General features: G+C 41.3%; 1 protein-coding gene across 2 annotated transcripts in view; it reads right to left on the bottom strand.

The window, feature by feature from the left end:
* The window catches only part of Dhtkd1 (dehydrogenase E1 and transketolase domain containing 1), a 59972-nt gene extending 45823 nt beyond the window's left edge, over window positions 1–14149 (bottom strand). Inside the window, exons 1-2 of one of the 2 annotated variants that reach the window (XM_005398075.2) lie at window positions 13899–14149; window positions 4873–5028 (exon numbers count right to left, since the gene is read on the bottom strand). In XM_005398075.2, coding sequence (XP_005398132.1) covers window positions 4873–5028; window positions 13899–14052 — 310 coding nt within the window. In that variant the 5' untranslated portion in view covers window positions 14053–14149. The remainder of the gene's footprint in view (window positions 1–4872; window positions 5029–13898) is intronic. The other variant, XM_013521370.1, reaches the window with a different exon arrangement.
* Window positions 14150–20291: the final 6142 nt, after the last annotated feature.

Below are 20291 nucleotides of genomic sequence, written 5' to 3'. Positions count from 1 at the left end.
TGGTTGGAACCTCTTTTGTCTCAGGACCTGTAATACTTCACTCCAAGCTCTTTTCAATTGGATGGTTTGTGCTGAGAATTCTGCCGTGATTCTGATGGGCTTTCCTTTGTAGGTAATATCTTTCTTTTCTGTAGCAGCTTTACAATTCTGTTCTTTTGCTGGAGATCTGGGAACTTGACTATTATATGTCCTAGTGTAGTTTTATTTTGGTTTGGTTGATTGGAGTTTTATATGCCTCATTTACTGTATATCAGGTTCTGTTTCCATACTTGGGAAATTTTTTGCTATTATTTCTGCAAGTATTCTCTTTATGTCAGTTGTGTTGCCTCCTGCGTTTCATTGACTCCTATAAGTCGCACATTATTTCTCTTTCCCTCTTTTTGCAGCTGTTGAATTGACTTTTCCTGGATCCTTGTTGATTTTAAGAGATCCTTTCTTTCACGGTCACTAGATGCCATGCTGTCTTCAAAGTCTGAAATTCTATCTTCAGCTTCATTCAAGCGGTTGGCATTCAACAGAAGCTTTAATTTCCTGGAAATCTCTTTGAATCTGGTTCATGTGTTCTAAGTCCTTTCTATATTTTTCATTTAACATTTCTGTTCATTCCCTTTGTTTTTCTGTTTTCTTATATGTTTCTTCCTCAGACGTTTTGAGCAGTTCTTTCATTATTATTGTCATTTCATTTTCTTTCTGAGAGATTATTTCTGATGTGATCTCTTCTATGGCCTTCTGGTGTTGTTTCTTTACTTCCATTGCAATCATTTCAGCTATTTCAGGCATGTATTTACCAAGTTCTCCTATGTGAATGTCTCCTGGACTTATTCTGAGTGGGGTGGAATTCTGGGATTGTCTTTTAGTTCTTCATCTTGTCATGTTTGATACTGGATGCAGAAAGCTCAGTTTCCCTCTTCATTGGCTGCACAGTAAAGGCCACTTGTGTTCCTAGTTTTCCTGTTGGTCAAGTTTGCCCCTCCATGTCTGCTGAGATGCACTACTTAGTCTGGGGTTTTCCGGCAGTTGCTGAAGTATATCTAGTTTTCCCAGGTCTCAGATAGGGGCATTGGTGTCAGCTGATGGCAGACTACCTGATCCAGCATCTCCTTGCAGTTCAGGGTATGTGTACGATCCGGGCTAGGGTTGCACTGATGGGACAATCCTGGTGCAGTGGACCTGTGTCCCCAGGCAGGTCAGGGTACAGGCAACACCCAGACACATACTGTAGGGTCAACAGTTTGTGGACCATCTGATTCTGTGTCTCCAGTCAGTTCACAATGTGTACAGGAGCCAGATGCGGGCTGCATCAACAGCAATAAAAGACTGCCCATGTCTGTGAACTCCCAGGGTATCAGGGCACAAGTAAAGCACAGACTCGAACCAGGGTACCAGCAGCTCTTAGAGTGCTCACTCACTCGGCCCAGGGCATGCACAGGGAGGGCCCACACGTGAACCCTGGTGAGAGCGGTCCCTGGACCTCTAAGTGAGGAGCTCCTGTCTTCCAGGGGTGCACGGAGGGCAGAGACTCAGACTATAATGGCAGCAGGGTCGTTGGTCACCTGTTTTGCCTCCAGGGAGTAGATGGGAAATACCTGGTCTTCTCCGTGGCTTTCCACTGGGAACCATGGTGGCAGCGGGTCACAGCTGGCCTGGTTCTGCTTCTCAGTCAGTTCAGAATGTGCCCAGGAGCCAGACCTGGGCCACTCAAACAGCAATCACGGACTGCCCGTGCCTGGGACTTCCCAGGGGGTTTGGGCACAAGTAAAGCACAGACTCAAACCATGATATCAGCAGCTCCTGGAGCGCCTGTTCACTTGGCACAAGGGGAAGGCCCACATGCAAACCCTGGTGAGAGTAGTCCCAGGGCCTTCTGAGTGAGAGACTCCAGTCTGCTGTGGGTGCACAGAGGGCAGAGACTCCTTCACACTAAACTTTTGAAGCCTGATGGTATATGGATCAGTGGCAGAGCCTTCTTTTAAGAGAAAAAAATTAAAATAACAATAAAACAGAGTTTCACAACAGGCTAGTAGGAGAGTAACAATAATTAATACATTGCATATTATCTTCACAGTAGTTGCTTCCATGTATAAAATGTAGGCATGAAATATTGTCCAGACAATATTAGCACAAACCTTCCTTTTCAATGAACTAAGAGAAACTAACTGTATAACTATCTTAACTATCTTGTGTACATATATGTATGTAGTTTTTTCCTTTTCCCTTCCTCCCTTTCTCCTTTCCCCATCACAGTTTCTCTTTTCTTTTGAAGTTTTTTCCCAATTCACAATATCTATTGTACATTTTGGATCTTATTTACTAGTTCAGTTTCTCACAGAAAGGAGACAATACAATGCTTACACACGTGGGTCTGATTTATTTCACTTATGAGTATTCTCTCGAGTTGCATCCATTTACCTATAAAAGTCTCAGGTTTACCTTTCTTTATAGCTGAGTAGTACTCCATTGTATAAAAATACCACATATTTTTTATCCATTCCTCAGTGGATGGGCATATGGGTTATTTTCAAGATTTAGCTATTATAAATTGTGCCCTTATAAATATGGGTGCACATATATCTCTGTGGTATAATGATTTTAATTCTTCTGGGAAGATACCCAGAGAAGAATAGCTGGGTTGAATGGGACCTCTAATCCTAGTTTTTTGAGGAATCTCCACATTGATTTCCACAGTAGTTGCACCGGTCTACACTCCCACCAACAGTGGAGAAGGGTTTCTTTTTTCCCCACAGCCCTGCTAGCATTTGTTTTTAGTTGATTTCTTGATAATAGCCATTCTTTCTGGGGTGAGATGGAATCTCAGTATTGTTTTAATTTGCATCTCTCAAATGACCAATGATGCCACTTTTGGATTGGGTCTTTGAATTAGTGATAGTGCTTTTGCCTAGTGTGGGCAATGCCCTGGGTTCAATCCTCAGCACTACAAACAACAAAACAAAATAAAACAAAACAAAAAAACAAAATAAAAGCCAGACATAGTGGTGCTCTCTTATAATCCCAGCTCCCTGGGAGGCTGAGCAAGAAGATTCCAAGTTTGAGACCAGCCTAACCAATTTAGCAAAACTGTCTCAAAATTTTTTTTGTTTTGTTTTGTGTTTTTGAGACAGGCTTTTGCAACGCAGTTCTAGCTAACCTTTAACTCACACTATGTAGCCAAAGCTGCCCTCAAACTCATGGTGGTCTTCCTGCCTCAGCCTTCCAAGTGCTGGGATTATAGGCATGTGCCACCACACACAGCTCAGAATTATTTAAAAAATGTTTTTAAAAAGCTGGGATGCAACTCAGTGGTAGAGCACTTTCTTGGCAAGTATGAGGGTCTGGGTTCCATCCCCAGCACCAATACCATCAAAAAAAAAAAAAAATGATAATAACAAAATTTAAAACCTACCTTACACTTGCCTTATAGCTACAACTCACACATGCTATATCTGCCAAAATATTCATCTTTTATTGATATCTATAAAGCAATAAACATTAAGGAACAGTTTATCTTGATGTAAAGTTAAACATGGATTTGTTTTAACAGCAAGGCAGCATTTTAAAGTAAAGGAAATATTGAATGTCAGCAAAAGATAGAGGAAGTTTGTATATGGCATCAGTTATTAGACACTTGCTCACTCCTACAACTATAGTTTAGCAAAACATTTACTATGTTGCTAATGGCTTCTTATAATCACGTGTTTAGATCTTTAATACTGGTTGACTATTCAACTCACAAAAGTTGCTATGCAGCCAGTAGCAGTGGTACACACCTGTAATCCCAGCACTCTGGGCAGCTGAGGCAGGAGGACTGAAAGTTCGAGCCTAGCATGGACTACAAAGTGACTTAGTGACACGTTGTCTCAGAATAAAAATTTTTAAAAAGGGATGTGGATGTAGCTCAGTGGGAAGGCCCTGAATTCAATTCTTAGTAAAACAAAGAAGAAAAAGCTTTGCATGTTGTATAACATCCTTCTGTCTCACTTTTTAATCTGTAAAGTAGGGACCATCAAGGTACCTCAGGGAGTGGTTATAAACATTAAATGAACTAAGAACTCAAATGTCCATCGATGGATAAAAGAATAAACTGTGATGCAGTCATAAAATGGAATATTACTCTGCCTCATAAGGAAGGACAAATACGTGCTATAACCCAGGCAAACCTTCAAAACATTACAGAGTAAAAGATGTCAGAGACAAAAGGCTACATGATATATGATTCTAATAACATGAAACATCCACAACAGAAAAATCTATAGAGACAGGAAGTAAATTACTGGGGGGACTGCAGAATGAGGGGTGTCTGCTTAATGAGTACAAGGTTTCCTTCTGGGTGACAAAATGTTCTGGAACTAGACCAATGGTCACATAATAACTAAAAATTGCATGTGCCAGGGCATGTAGCTCAGTGATAGAGTATGTGTATACTATGGTTCCATCCACAATAAATAAATAAGAGACAGGACCTCAAGATCAGCCTTAGTAAAACCAGGACTGTTTTGTTTTTGTTTTATTCTACTTTTTAGGGTAGGAAAGAAAATCAGATGAGGAGGTGCAGGCTTTGGGATGGAAGCAAGACCTGGGTCCTTAAGCTCTCTGAGTCTGTTTCCCCATTCAGTAAAAAAAAGGATGACAACTATTTTACAGTGTTTGTGAAAATGATTTGATGCAATATGTGTAAAGCAGTGGCACAGAATAGGAGTTTGAAATGCTTTGAATGCAGAGGAAACGGGTCCTTTCAGAATATCCCAGAGCCTCTGGACTGGTCTTGGCTGATAGCCACTGAACTGCACAGAAGCCTCAGCTCTTAGGGCACCCAGGCTTTTCAGGCACAGTCAGGATGCTTCTGGGGGCCAGGTCTCTTCCACAAAACTCCCTTACCTGTGGTGCGGAAGGGTCCCTGCAGGCTCTGCACAAGGGCCTGAATCTCAGGCATGCTGTCCGGTGGGGTGTGTCCAACAAGGAGGGGGTTGATTTGAGCAGCTTTATGACCATGCTCACAGTATGCTGTCACCAACCTAGCAAGGCCATGATCAACTAAATCAAAGGAAAGAAACAGTACTGTTGAGGAGATGTCCACAGACTATGAAAACCAATTTCCAAAGACATTGCAGTCTTACACATTTTTAGCACATGTCTTGTACCTTCCTCTACCAGTAGTTTTCCGATTAAAGGCTATCAGAATGCAGTAAACAAACCTATTTCATTAAATTTATCTCATGACAGTTATAGTCCATAAACAAACATGGGCAAAAAAACCAAAACAAAACAGAAGGGATAGGACCACAAGTAAACATGAATAAATATTAAAAGGAAACACCCAAAATTGAAAGTTACTGTCAAAATGCTGAGATTACATTTGCCATCCTCTTTGTTATCTGAGATACTTTTAAATCTTAGGTAAAACTGCAAAACTAATGTTATATTGCCCTATTTCTTAAAGACTCCAGGTACAGTCATGTTATAAAACTATAAACTAGGAAAGTTCTGTAACTCTTTGTCACTCATATAATGAAAAGAAATTTCCACAGAAAGCCAAAGATGAGTGATGGTTTGCTCCCCCTTAAAAGGGAGGTCATCTTTGCCTTTCAATGAATCCAATTCTATCTTAGACTTTTTTTTTATTTCTTTTGAGAGGCACGAAGAGGTTTCTTAGGCAGAATTTAAAATGTACACACACAGGGCCAGAATCCCAGCACTCTGTAATCCCAGAACTACACAGTGAGACACTCTCTCTCTCTCCCCCCACTCTCAAAAAAAAAAAAAAAAGTACACACACAGCACCGGGTGAAGGCCCTGAAGACAGGGGGGTATGGTTAGGGGCCAGGGTTTTATGCAGACTTAGGGGTATCCTCAAGATGAGTGAGCCAGGGTGTGTATTCCTAGTGTCTTGGACCATTTTAAACTGGGCCGAAAGATGCTTTTCTTTCATTTTTTCATAGAAAGTTTTAAAATTTGAAAAAAATTCTTCATGCTCACACTCAGTGAACTTTCAGTCTGTTAAAGTATTCTTACACAAACCCACCACAAAACCTAAAAATCAACAGATCTACTATTGAGGGCATATACTCTTTTGAGCAAATAAAAAATTTGTGTATTTTCAGAACTCCCCCCCACCAAATTGTTAGCGTATTTCAAAATTTCACCTATTTTATGAACAAATAGTGCCATGCAGTTATTTGAGAACCACATAGGTGCTTGGGTTTGTATTCTATGCTTGTCATAGTATTAGCAAAGAGATGTGCAGAATATGTATGGGACATGCTTGCTTCAATATAGCAGCTAAATGCATAATATCTCAATATTCTCAGTTATCATTGCTTTACTTCCTACTTGAGTCATGGCTGCTCAGCATATCCCTCTGATGGAGGAGATACTCTTGTATCTTTCAAATATAATCCCTGTTTTTTGTTTTTTTTTTTTTTTTGAAACAAGGTCTCACGTGTAGCCCATGGTGGCCTCAAACTCACAGCCTCAGCCTCCTGAATGCTGAGATTACAGGTGTGTACCACCTCTCTCAGCTTCTCTGTTTGCTTAAAATAGCCAGAGTTAGTTTCTTTTATTTCTGACCAAAATAACCTAATAAATACAAACATGTTTTAAAAAATTGTGGTAGGAATACCTGCCAACATCAATTACTTTATTCTCTGCTATAAATAAATGTGGTGGGGATCACTGAATAGTTTTTGTTTTCAGGAAGAAAAGTGCACGTGTTAGCCAGCATGGAGTTCACTGCCAAATAACTGAAACTAAATTGGTATTTAAATTAAAAGTGAGTATAGTTTTTTTTATTTTAAAGATAAAAGAGGAAAACATTAACAGACAGACAACCTTTTACAAAATAGCAAAAGAACAGTACAGACAATACAGTTACAAACAAAGTGGTAGGAAATTAACAATGCTTGTTGTATTACATATTGATATCTTCAAAGTGGTTTCTCATGAAAACAGATAGAGACATGCAATATTGATCAGTCAAGGACTCATTGACAGTTTCTTTCAGCAAAGAAATAGAAGACAGTAGAACAATTATGTTAACTATCCTGCATATACATACATACAAAATTTCCCCTTCTTTCCTTTCTCTTTTCCCACAACCCAATTGCCCTTTACCCTTGAGTGTTTTCCTGTCATTTCACAATGTCTATCATACCTCCTAGTTTAAATTAACTCTTTCAGGTTTTACACTAGTGAAACAAGTATAGTTATTTTTGATCATGTGGTCATAAACAGCCTCCATCAAAATACTCCAGACCACATCCACAGTTCATTTTCATTCAAGGCTGCAGATGCTCAAAGCAATATAAAGATATTAGAGACTCCCAAGAATTGTAACTTCATAACTGGATCTCTTACAATTGTATTAAAGTGAGCTGGCTGTCTCCAATTGCACCTCAGCTTAATATGTAACCACAGGAAAGGCCGAATGACTTTGTACCAGAATACCACATCCTGAGGCATTAACGCAGACCTAGCCCAAGCAATGGTATTCACCTTTTATCACACCATCTATTCCCGTCTCAAGCATGACAGCTTCTGAAAAGAAATCTACTTCACCAGATATGTTTCTTATAAACGAAAACAACAAAAAAACTTTAAATAGGAGGCTTATCCTGATTCTTTCAGGGTTTTCCCTTATCGTTTCTTAAGTCATCTCCAAAATAGATAAGTCTGGATCATGAAGCAATAATAAATAATACTGAGCATTTATTGAGTGCTAACTTTCAGTACTACACCTTGAACTGGATTCTTTTCCCATATATTGTCTTACTTCACTTTTTAAACAATGCTCAATAGAACTCTTTATCTGCATAAGGGTAAGTTGAAGCCCAAAGAGGAGAAATGACTTGGAAAAGCCATCCAAAAAAAAAAAAAAAAAAAAGCTGGAATTTGAACTCGTGTTTGTCTTCAATTCTGTTGTGCTGTCCATTATAATACAACAAAAGTTGAAAAAGGCAATCTTGAGCCTATAGCAAAATGGAGCAGAGAACCAGATGTCATTAAGATATTTTTAAAAAAGGCATAGAAAGGGTTGGGAATGTAGCTCAGTAATAGAGCACTTGCCTGGCATGTGGAAGGCCCTGGGTTTAATACCTTCTAATTGGAAGGCTAAGTCAGGAGGATCCCTTGAGCTTAGCAATTCAAGGCCAGTGTGGGAAAATGTGAGATCTTGTTTTTAAAAAAGAAAGAAAAGCTGGGCATGGTCATGCATACCTGTAATCCTAGCACTTGGGAGGTTGAGACAGAAGGATCACTGTGAGTTCAAGGTCAGCCTGCATTACATAGTAAGATCATATCTCAAAAAAAAACCAAGACGAAAGAAAGAATAGGGGCTAATGTCTGCAGCCTTTTTTGGTCTGCATTTGTGTTCCAGAATTACCTATATTTTCAAAAATCTCCAATGTATTCACATTTTCCTCTTTTCCCCATGACTCCAGTATGGGCTTCTATTACTTCCAATATGAAACATCTTTATGGTTTCACTTCAACCACCATGGCTCAGTGAAGGAGCTGGTAACCACAAGCTAGTAACCTTTCTTTCTTTTTTTTTTTTTTTGGTACGGGGAACCGAACTCACGACCTTGCGCTTGCCAGCTAGTAACCTTTCTAAACAGCATTTGCAATCTGGTGGTTTCTAAGGTATCTCCCAATAGACTATAAACTCTGCCATTTCTTTTCATAACAGACACCTCAAACCTTGTGTGATGAAATTTATACCTGTGAATCACCATTCCTAAACCACTTGAATTTTATTTTGATTTATTTATTATTTTTAGTCTATTTTTCTTGTTTGTTATAGTGGGTATTGAATCCAGGAAGTACCAAGCCATATCCTCAGCCCTTTTTACTTTTTTAAATTTTGAGCTAGGGATTCACTAAATTGCCTGGGCTGGGCTGAACCTTGCAATCCTCCTGCCTCAGCCTCTCAAGTATTTATTACTATCTTTATGTGTGGGTGTGTATGTGTGTGTGTGGTGGTGGGGATATGACCCAGGGCCTCACATATGCTAGATAATGGCTCCACCACTAAGCTATATTCCCACCTTCACATAATTTGGGAGTTTTGATAAGTAAATTCAAGTTTAATGTACAAAGACCTGAGTTCAATTATGAGCACCAAAAGAAAAAAGATTCAAGGTTACTTGGCAACTGAGGTTTATAAATTAAAATACAAACTGTTGTTAATACCTAGCTGCAAAGAACACTTAACCATGGGTCAATTTTTTAACTGGTGAAACCAAAAGGTTACAGATAGCAAACTCAATGTTTATTTAAAATCTTAATACAAGGGAGTTTAGTGAGTGGTATGGTCATCTTAGGGAAAAATTGATTTTAGCCAATATAAATACATAAAGAAAGAAGGCCAGTGACAGGCAAAAAAGAGTAGGAAGGCCCGTAATCCTGACTCTACCTCCTCCCACTTACTGTGTCACTTCTGATGTATCCATTCCCGGGGTTTGTCCCTTGACTACTGTGTCAATACCAAAAAGTTACATCAATGATCCATCATACTAACTCAATCTTCCTCTTGACCAAAATGGTGCCTTTCATGACATCTGACACACGTGAAGAAGAAAGCTAGAATTACTCAAACCATGTCTTTGGCCTCATTGAACTCTTACTCTCATTAAAAGAATGAACTATAAGCACATACATATGCAGAATTTAGGGAAAAACCCAGAAAGTCTTGATTGTCTTCATTAGCAAAAAGTATAGTGATAGCGAATTGCTCAATACATGATGAGGTTTCCTCCCTTGATACTTAGTCTCAGGGTTCTGCATGCAAAATTTAAATATAACTAAATGTCACAAATGCATTACATATAGAAAAAGCTGTTTCTATTTCTTAATAAGAATTATGTGGTCAAGAGGAGCTACCTAATCAGCAAGAGGGAAATTCAGCTCTGCTCCCAGGAAGGATTCTGTCTGTGATCTCAGGGCCTAGAATGTAAAGCTTGGCAACATGGGAAAAGAGCACTTAGGAGAGGTGGTCCTTGGTCTGGGGTGTAGCTTATTGTAGGTCACGTGTTCAACATGTGCCACACCTTGAGTTCAATTCCCAGCACTGAAAAATAAAAGGAAAACCAAAAGAACTGATTCTGGAGAGGCTGAGTAGACTCATCCCTTCTATGGTATTCTTTAGACAGTGGGAGCTGGTGTGGCCTTAAATAACAAACAAAGGGTGCTGACTTTGTACTTGCGCCTATCACTCAGATGGCCTCAAGGGAAACACCATTAAATTTAGGGAGCAAAACAAGAAAATAAACGACTTCACTCTTCACACTTAACATCTTTATAGATGAGATCTTTAATTGTGGCAGTTTTATTCATGAATGGCCATAGACAAATAATGCAGACCTATGACATTTAGGAGAAAATAGTGCTGCCAAAGAAATCCCAACTTGGGCCAGAAAAGTCAAACAAAACAAAAACTGTAACCAATGATCCCTGTGGTAACCTTCAAGTTCCTAACCTTGTCAAAATAAAGCAGGTTGTGGAAGGCGTGTGGCCTCGAAGCAGGTTATACTCTCCACTGTTGTGTTAACTATGACCACAGAGATGACAGACATGAAAAAAATCCATGAGGCCAAGGCAGGGGAATGGACAGAAGGCAGAGTTAGGGAGCCCAGTAAACTGGTGGACTTAACCCATGATTGCATCTAACAGCTGCTAACATTCCTAACAGGTTTTGGTACGTGGTTTGAGCCAGTCACTGCACTACATTCCTCATTCTTTCTAAGGATAAGTGAGAGTTTTCTTTGTATACCTAATGTGTGTACATGAGTAGGTAGGAGTTTACATAAGTCCATTCCCGACTAGCCTCAGCCAGCCCCGGCAGAGAAGACTGTACAAAGTCCGGAGATAATGACTTTGAGCCGGATTCAGAGGAGAGAGGAGGTGAACAAATTGTAGAGAAAAAAAGTGTAGAGAACGTAGCAGTGTACCTTTTTTAAAAAAGATTGAATTTCCTCCTCTCTCAGGATAATTTTCAGCTAGTACATGGTCACTCTGGATGAAGACAATGCTCCCCAGTCCCCTTTGCTGACATGCATAGATACTGACCAAGTTCTGACCAGTGCAACTTATTGGAAGTCGTCTATGCAACACTCCATTCCCCTTTCTCCCATGCAGCCTGGTAGGAGATAATTAATAATCTGTACAAAAACTTCTGATAATGGAACATGCCTATAACCCCAGCCCTCTGGAAGGCTGAGGCAGGAGGATCACATCTTCAAGCTTAGACTGGGCAACTTAAGGACTTTAGTAGACCCATTTCAAAATTAAAAAAAAAATATTAGGGACATAGCTCAGTATATATGCACTAAGTTCAATCTTCAGTACCACACACAAAAAAACAAAGTTCTGACAAAATTGTCTGAGATAGAAAAAAAGCCCTCAAAGATGTACATGTAATAGTGATTTGCAAACCTTATCCTATTTGCCTATTCCAAAAAATAAGGAAGATGAAAAGAAATGTATTACTCTTAGCAACAAAATTCTTTAAGGCAGATCCTGCCATACACAACTGTTTCTGGCAGGATTTCACTCTTGCCTTCTAGGACTATGCAAGATTGGAGCCCTGAGCTATGCAAGATTGGAGCCCTGAGTTCTTTGTGTTTTTTTGTTTGTTTGTTTGTTTTGTTTTGTTTTTTGGGGGTTTTTTGTTTTTTGTTTTTTTTTCCGGTACCGGGAATCGAACTCATGACCTTGCACTTGCCAGGCAGGTGCTGTGCCGCTGAGCTAAATCCCCAGCCCCTATAGTTCTAATTCAATATTGAGCTTTCTGAGGTCACCAAGCAGCTCATAACAGAGCAAGTTTACTACTGGTAGAGGGAGGGGGGTCATTGTGTGATGAGCAGGTTACATACAAACTCAACTCCAGAGGTATTTCTCAGAACACACCAGCCCAAAACTCCCAAGATGATTCTGAGACAATCTTCCAATTGAGAACCACTGCCTAGGTTAATACAGTACTCATCTGCCAGGTTCTTAATAAGAAATCAGTCTCTTGTTACGAGGGAAAACTCCAAAGGAGGTCACAGAGTCCATGCACTGAGCACACAATAGCATGAACTTCTGTCCAACTCATCCTGCATATGCATCCCTTGTGACTAGAAGTGTTGGCCAAGGGTGGTCACGTACCTTTCTGTTAAAGAATCACATAGGGTACCTGGTAAAAATACAGATTCCTGGATTGGAAGTATAGCCTGGAATGGAGCACTTGGTTGGCACACACAAGGCTTTTCATCTGACCCCTACCACCGAAAAAATAAAGGTAAAAACAGACCATATTCCTGAACCTCACCTCAGATCACTGAATTAAATCCTGTGGAGGGAAATGGAGCAACATCTGGGAACTGACACTGTAAACATTTAAATCACTTTTAATTCACATGTGAGTCTTTTGTTTGTTTGTTTGGTTTGAGACAAGGTTTCACTGTGTAGTCCAGGCTGAGACTTAAACTCACAGCAATCCTCCTGCCTCAGACTCCCAAGTGCTGGGATTACAGGTGTGCACCACCACACATGGCTTCCACATCTGAATATGAGAACAGCTCACACAAACTTTGAGGGGGCAGGTGGGTGGCTTAGTGGGAGAAAAAACCCTAGGTTTCTTCCCCAACACCAGGGGCAGAAAGTTCTAAACACTCATTTACACAGTGAAATAAAATACCTAAATCTGCCAATCTAGTTGGTTAAAATGTTTTGCTTTCAAAAAAAATTGCATTCAAAAGAAAGAAATGAGGTTTTTGTTCCCTTAGGATGAAGAGCAAAATACTGGTGGTCCAGCATGTGATATAAGATTCAAAGGTCAGGTGCTTCGATGAAAGGATCTTCAGTATTAATCTAATCTTTGGACCTAAGTTCCAAATCCATTTTCTAACAACCAGTTAGTATTCATCTATTCTGTGAGAATGAATGAAAATTGAATAACTTTAGTACATAAACGGACTACATTAGTCTCTCTCACATGTGTGTGCAACACAGATCACAAAACCTGATGTGCAAGTTAGTGAATCCACCAGCAACGGGGCTCTAAATTACAGTCTCAAATTCTGAAATTCAAGTGAAAGCCTAGCTAGGTCAAAGAGACAAACAGTAACACTGCCCTTTAAGGTCAGTATGAACTGCCCTCCTCACCCGCACATCTCCACCCACACAGCCTTGGAGCCAGTCCTGGAAAGTATCCGTTAGGTAACTCCAGGGCTGGGCCACCCTAGGACTTCTCTTTTTCTACAGCCTCAGCCCTGCAGACAGCACAATTCCCACATATTCAATTGCGAGGAATATCCCTCATTTGAGTGAGGCAAAGTACACAGAAAATTATAAAGATGGATAGAAAGGGACAAGGGGACAGATCTCATCCAATAGGGAAAGGGTCCAAGGGAACAAGGAGAGGGGGAAGGAGGAGGGTAAATGAGATGAAGAAAGATACGCCAAGTGCCAAATGGATGTAAACATTATAAGCCATAACTAGTGCTAAAACAAATTGCATCAGCAAGCAGGAAAAAGGTGATGAGGAACCAGAGGAGAAGAGGGGGAAGGAAGAGGAAGGTGATTAAAACACACAGACACACACACACACACAAGCGCGCGCGCGCGTGCCGATTGTAAACTACATGAATTACAAACATGTACTAATACAATAAAATAAAATGGGGGAAAAAAGAGCTTCCTAAAACCAAGTCAGAACTAGGAAAAGGAGACTGAACCAACGTTGGAACCCCGACTTCATGGATCCCCAGCTACAGAGGCTAACCAGGGGATGATCCCGGCCCTGAAAACACCCATCGTGTGTCCTCTAACTCCCCAGGGGCTGCCACACTCACTGGCCAGCGGCTCAGCCCCCGGGTCCCAACACCCTCCTGCAGCAGCCTCCCGCGACTCCCCGGCCCAGCCCAGACCTGAAGTGCTCGCCGGGCCACCCCGGGGCACCCGGCTCTCGGTCTTCCTCGGCGGGCAGCCGTAGACACCCCTCTCTGTCTGGTAGCCGCGCCGCAGAAGGAGCAAGGAGGCCCGGCCGAGGGCCGTCCTTGCGGACGCAGTGGCCAAGGCCATGTCTCGCGGAGCCCCAGGCCCGAGGACTGCTATGGGAGGACTCAGGGCAGCGGCGGCGAGAACTCCACGGTCGCGCTAGGCGGAGCAGGGCCGGCAGGCTCAGCGAGACCGCAGCCCCGCCCCAAGACAACACCCCCGCGCATTAATTGGCTGAGGGCACCCCTTCAACCCAGTCCAGGACTGGAGTCAACGGGTGGCCACGCCTCACATAGGGGCGGTACTTCGGGGCGGTACTGAGGGCAAAGGCCAAGCTGCAGCGGCAAGAGCCCCGGTGGGTGTAGCACAGCCGGACCGCCTTGCTGGGATGCAACTGCGTCTCCGCATCGCAGTCTCCGGACCTAAGTGCTCACCGATCGCCCGTTGTTAGAAGCTCCAGAACACAACAGTGTCGATTGTCCTACAGAAGAACAAAACAAGGGACCGAGAAAGGTGAGGACCTTTGTGGGAATGGGAAAGTCGAATATCCCCCCTTTGTCTTAAGAAACGTCCAGGGAAAAGGAAGAACATAGGGAAGAGGCACCTGTAAGAAAGGTAAAGAGTTGGAGTCAAAAGAAATTGGATGTGGATTATTACAGCAGGGTAGAAATGTTTGGGATATTTAAGATTCTCCTCTGGTCAATCTCAGAGTCCCCCACTTGGTTTTTACCTCAAGACCCCACTTTAACTTTGTCAGGACGGTGGGGAATGCAGCCGGGCACCCAGCATCCACTAGGCTAGGCCAGTGTTCAGCCCTCAGGTTCACTGTATGCTCCATTTCATTTGCTTGCTCCACTCATCTGAGAGGTGGAGTTAGGGATTTGGGTTTCAGAAAAGAATGTAAAGATTTGGAAGTCTGTCAGAAGGGGACTGCACTGTGGCTCAGGAGTAGAGAACCTGCCCAGTACGTACATGAAGCATCGGCTTCATCTTCACCAAGGAGGTAGCCAGGAAGGGCAACGTGGTTTTTCCTTCTCACTTGCCTTATCGGATATCTATAGTGGCCCTATTATATCTAGATACATAAAGTTCGTTATTTTTAGTTGAGTGAGTACTCTCAGTGAATGGAATGGAATCGGTACATTGGTGTGTGTAAGTAAGCAGGACAGCATACCCAATGTATTCCTATGTCCAGTTTTATGACTTAAGCACATAACAGCACTTAGAACATTGGGAATGTTTCAGAGAGTTCAGTGCGGAAAGTTGTTTTCTTGGTTTTACACGGATATTACAGATCACATAGTACCTTGTATAGACCTTGTGTCCCAACATATTAGAGGAAGACTGAGTTTAGTTTTCCAAACAAGCGTTCACTGTAGGAAGCCTACACCACTTACAGCAAAGATTCTGCCATGCTAAGGGAAGGGTGGAAATGCGTTTGCTCTTCCTGGTGAAATGCATGTATGACTGAATGGAACGGAAGGGGTACACTGATGTGTGTAAGCAAGCAGGGATAGCATACCCAATATATGCATATGCATAGTTTCATGACATAAGCACAACACAACTATTAGAATTGTGTGAATGTTTAAGGAAGTTTTGTGCAGAAAGTTGCTTTATTGGTTTTACACTGGCATTAGATGATCACATTAGTAGCATGTATAGAACCTGTGTACCAACATACTAGAGGGAGACTAAGTTTAGTTTTCCAAGCAAGTGCTCACTGTAGGAAACCTATACCACTTACAGCAAAGATTCAGGGATGCTCAGGGAAGGGTGGAAATGCTTTCACTTCCCGGTCAAATGCCCATATGAGTGAATGGAATGGAACTGGTACATTGGCTTCTGTGTCAGCAAGCATGGACAGCGTACCTAGTATATTCCTATGCACAGTTTCATGAGATAAGCAAAACATGTAACTTAGACATTTCAGGGAGTTCTGTGCAGAAAGTTGTTTTCTTGATTTTACACGGGTAATACATGATCACATAGTAGCATGTATAGACGTTGTGTACCAGTATATGAGAGGGAGACTAACTTTAGTTTTCCAAACAAGTGCTCATGGTAGGGAACCTTTACACCTTATAGCAAAGATTCAGGAATGCTTAGGAAAGGGTGGAAAGGCATTCACTCTTCCCAGGCAAATGCGTGAAGGAGTGAATGGAATGGAATGGGTACACTGGCTTCTGTGTAAGCAAGCAAGGACAGCGTGCCCAATGTATTCCTATGCACAGTTTCATGACATAAGCCCTACACATCACTTAGCAGTGTGTGAATGTCTCAAGGAGTTCTGTATAGAAAGTTATTTTCTTGATTTTTACACTGGTATTACTTGATGACATACTAACATGTATAGAGTTTGTGTGAGACCATATTACAGGGAGACTAAGACTAGTTTTGCAAACAGGCACTCACTGGAGGAAATCTATACCCCTTAGAGCAAAGATTCAGCGATGCTCAGGAGACGGTGGAAATGCATTCACTTTTCCCGGACAAATGCGCGTATGAGTGAATGGAATGGAATGGGTATATTGGCTTGAGTGTCAGCAAGCAGGAATAGCGAACCCAATGTATTCCTATGCACAGTTCCATGACAGAAGCACAGAGGAACACTTTGAGCTTTGGAATGTCTCAGGGAGCTCTGTGTAGAAAGTTTTTTTCTTGGATTTACACTGGTATTACATGATGAAATAGTAGCATGTATAGAGCTTGTATACGAATATATGAGAGGGAGATGTTTCATTTCCCAAACAAGTGCTCAGTGTAGAAAATGTAAACAACTTACAGCACAGATTCAGCAGTGCTCAGGGAATGTAGAAATGCATTCACTCTTCCCCGTGAAATGAACATATAAGTGAATGCAATGAAATGGGTAGATGGGCTTTTGTGTAAGGAAGAAGGGGCAGCATAACCAATGTATTCCTATGCACAATTTCATGAGATAAGCACAACATACTTACAACTTTGGGAATGTTTCAGGGAATTCGGTGAAGAAAGGTGCTTTCTTGGTTGTACGCTGGTATTACATGATCACATAGTAGCATCTATAGACCTTGTGTACCAACGTATTGGTCGGAGACTAAGTTTAGTTTTCCAAATAGCACTCACCGTGAAACCTATACCACTTACAGCAAAGATTCAGCGATGCTTATGGAAGGGAGGTAATGCATTAGCTCTTCCCGGTCAAATGGGCCTCTCAGTGAATGGAATAGAATGGGTACATTGGTCTCTGTAAGCAAGTAGGGACAGCATACCCAAAGTATTCCTAGTCACAGTTTTATGACATAACCACAAAACAGGAAGGCACTTATGCCACTGAGCTATATTCCCAGCCACATAAGCACAGATCTAAACTTAGAACTTTGGGAGTGTATTAGGAAGTTCTGTGCAGGAAGTTCTTTTCTGGGTTTTACACAGGCATTACATGATCACATGGTAACATGTATAGAGCTTGTGTACCAACATATTAGAGGGAGACTAAGTTTAGTTTTCCACACAGGTGCTCACTGAAGGATACCTATACCACTTACAGCAAGGAATCAATGATGCTCAGGGAAGGGTGGTAACTCATTCATTTTTCCCAGTCAAATGTGCCTCTCAGTATGGAATGGGTACAGTGGTGTGTGTAAGCAAGCAGGGACAGCATAACCAATGTGTTCCTATGCACAGTTTTATGACTTAAGCACATCACAACACTTAGAACATTGGGAATGTTTCAGGGAGTTTGATGCAGAAAGTTGTTCTCTTGGATTTAAAGTGGTATTACAGATCACATAGTACCTTCTACAGACCTCCTGTCTCAACATATTACAGGGGGACTAAGTTTAGTATTCCCAACAAGTGTTCACTGTAGGAAACCTATACAAATTACAGCAAAGATTCTGCCATGCTCAGGAAAGAGTGGAAATGCATTTGCTCTTTCTGATCAAATGCGTGCATGACTGAATGGAATGGAATAGGTACACTGATGTGTGTAACCAAGCAGGGACAGCATACGAAATATATAACTATGCACAGATTCATGACATAACCACAAAATAACACTTACGACTTTGGGAATGTTTCAGGGAGTTTGGTGCAGAAACTTGTTTTTTTTGGTTTTACACTGGTATTACATGATATTGTAGTAGCATGTATACAGCTTGTGTACCAACCTATGAGAGGACAACTAAGTTTAGTTTGCCAAACAAGTGCTTACTGTAGGCAACCTATACCACTTACAGCAAGGATACTGTGATGCTCAGGGAAGGGTGGAAATGCATTCGACCTTCCCAGTCACATGCACATATGAGTGAATGGAATGGAAAGGGTACATTGACACATGTAAGCAAGCATGGACAGCGTACCCAATGTAGTGCTATGCACAGTTTCATGAGATAAGAACAGTGCAAAACTTACAACTTTGGAAAGGTTTCAGGGGGCTTGGTGCAGAAAGTTGTTTCCTTCACTTTACACTGGTATTACATGATCACATAGTAGGATGTATACAACTTGCATACCATCATATTAGAGGGTGACAAAGTTTAGCTTTCCAAACAAGTCCTCACTGTAGGAAATGTATACCACTTACAGCAAAGATTCTGTAATGCTCAGGGAAGGGTACAAATGCATTCGAGATTCCTGGTCAAATGCGGGGATGTGTGAATGGAAGGAATGGGTACATTGATGTGTGAAAGAATCAGGGACAGCATACCCAGTGTATGGCTATGCACAGTTAACTTACTTAAACAAGTAAGTTAAGTTTAGTTGAACGAGAGTAAGTTTAGTTTTTTACACAGTACAATACTTAAAATTTTGGGAATATTTCAGGGAGTTTGGTGCAGAAAGTTGTTTTCTTGGTTTTACACTGGTATTTCATGATAACATAGTAACATGTATAGAGCTTGTGTACGAACACATTAGAGGAAGACTAAGTTTAGTTTTCCAAACAAATGCTCATTGTAGGAAACCTATACCACTTACTGCAAAGATTCTGCAATGCCCAGGGAAGGCTGGAAATGCATTCGTTCTCCTGGTCAAATGCTCATATGAGTGAATGGAATCGAGAGGGTATATTCATATGTGTAAGCAAGCAGGGACAGCATACCCAGTGTATTGCTATGCACAGTTTCATGAGATAAGCACAACAGAATGCTTAGAACTTTGGGAATGTTTCAAGGAGTTTGGTGCAAAAAGTTGTTTTCTTCATTTTACACTGATATTACATGATCACATATAAGCATGTGTAGAGCTTGTGTGCCAACGCATGAGATGGAGACTAAGTTTTGTTTTCCAAGGAAGCGCTTACTGTAGGAAACCTATATGACTTACAATAAAGATTCCGCCATGCTCAGGGAATGGTGGAAGTGCATTTAACCTTCTTGGTCAAATGTGCATATGAGTGAATGGAATGGACTAGGTACACTGATGTGTGTGAGCAAGAGAGACAGCATGCCAAATGTATTACTGTGCACGGTTTCATGAGATAAGAATAATAAAGCACTTACAACTTTGGGAATGTTTCAGGGAGTTTGGTCTAGAAAGTTATTTTCTTGGTTTTACACTGATATTACATTATAACATTGTAGCATGTATAGAGTCTGTGTACCAAACATGAGAGTGCAACTAACGTTAGTTTTCCAAATAAGCACTCACTGTAGGATACCTCTCCCACTTACAGCAAAGGATCTGCGAGGCTCAGGGGAAGGTGGAGATGCATTTGACCTTCCCTGTCAAGTGCCCTTATGAATGAATGGAATGGAATGGATACATTGATGTGTAAGCAAGCAGTTACAGCATACCCAATGTACTGCTAGGCACAGTTTCATGAGATAAGCACAATACAACACTTATAACTCTGGTACGTTTCAGGGAGTTTGGTGCAGAAAGTTGTTTTCCTGGTGTTACCCAGGTATTTAATGGTCATGTAGCACGTACAGAGCTTGTGTATCAACATATGAGAGCGAGAGTAAGTTTAGTTTTTTAAACAAGCACTCACTGTTGGATACCTGTACCACTTACAGCAAAGATTCTGCGATGTTCAGGGAAGGGTGGAAAAGCCCTTGCTCTTCTCGGTCAAATGTGCATATGAGTGAATGGAACGGAATGGATACATTGCTGTGTGAAAGCAACCAGGGACAGCTTATCCAATGTATTCCTATGCACAGTTTCATGAGATAAGCACAATACAACACTTACAACTTTTGAAATGTTTCAGGGAGTTTGGTGCAGAAAGTTGTTATCTTAGTTTTACACTGGTATTACATGATCACATAGTAGCATGTATAGAGCTTGTGAACAAACATGATAGGGAGACTAAGCTTACTTTTCTAAGAAGGCTGTCA

Source organism: Chinchilla lanigera, unplaced genomic scaffold, assembly GCF_000276665.1.
Source record: "Chinchilla lanigera isolate Chin_1 unplaced genomic scaffold, ChiLan1.0 scaffold00061, whole genome shotgun sequence".
Lineage (NCBI taxonomy): Eukaryota > Metazoa > Chordata > Mammalia > Rodentia > Chinchillidae > Chinchilla > Chinchilla lanigera.
Note: the sequence above shows the minus strand (reverse complement) of the source record. Positions and strands in the feature narration are given on the sequence as shown.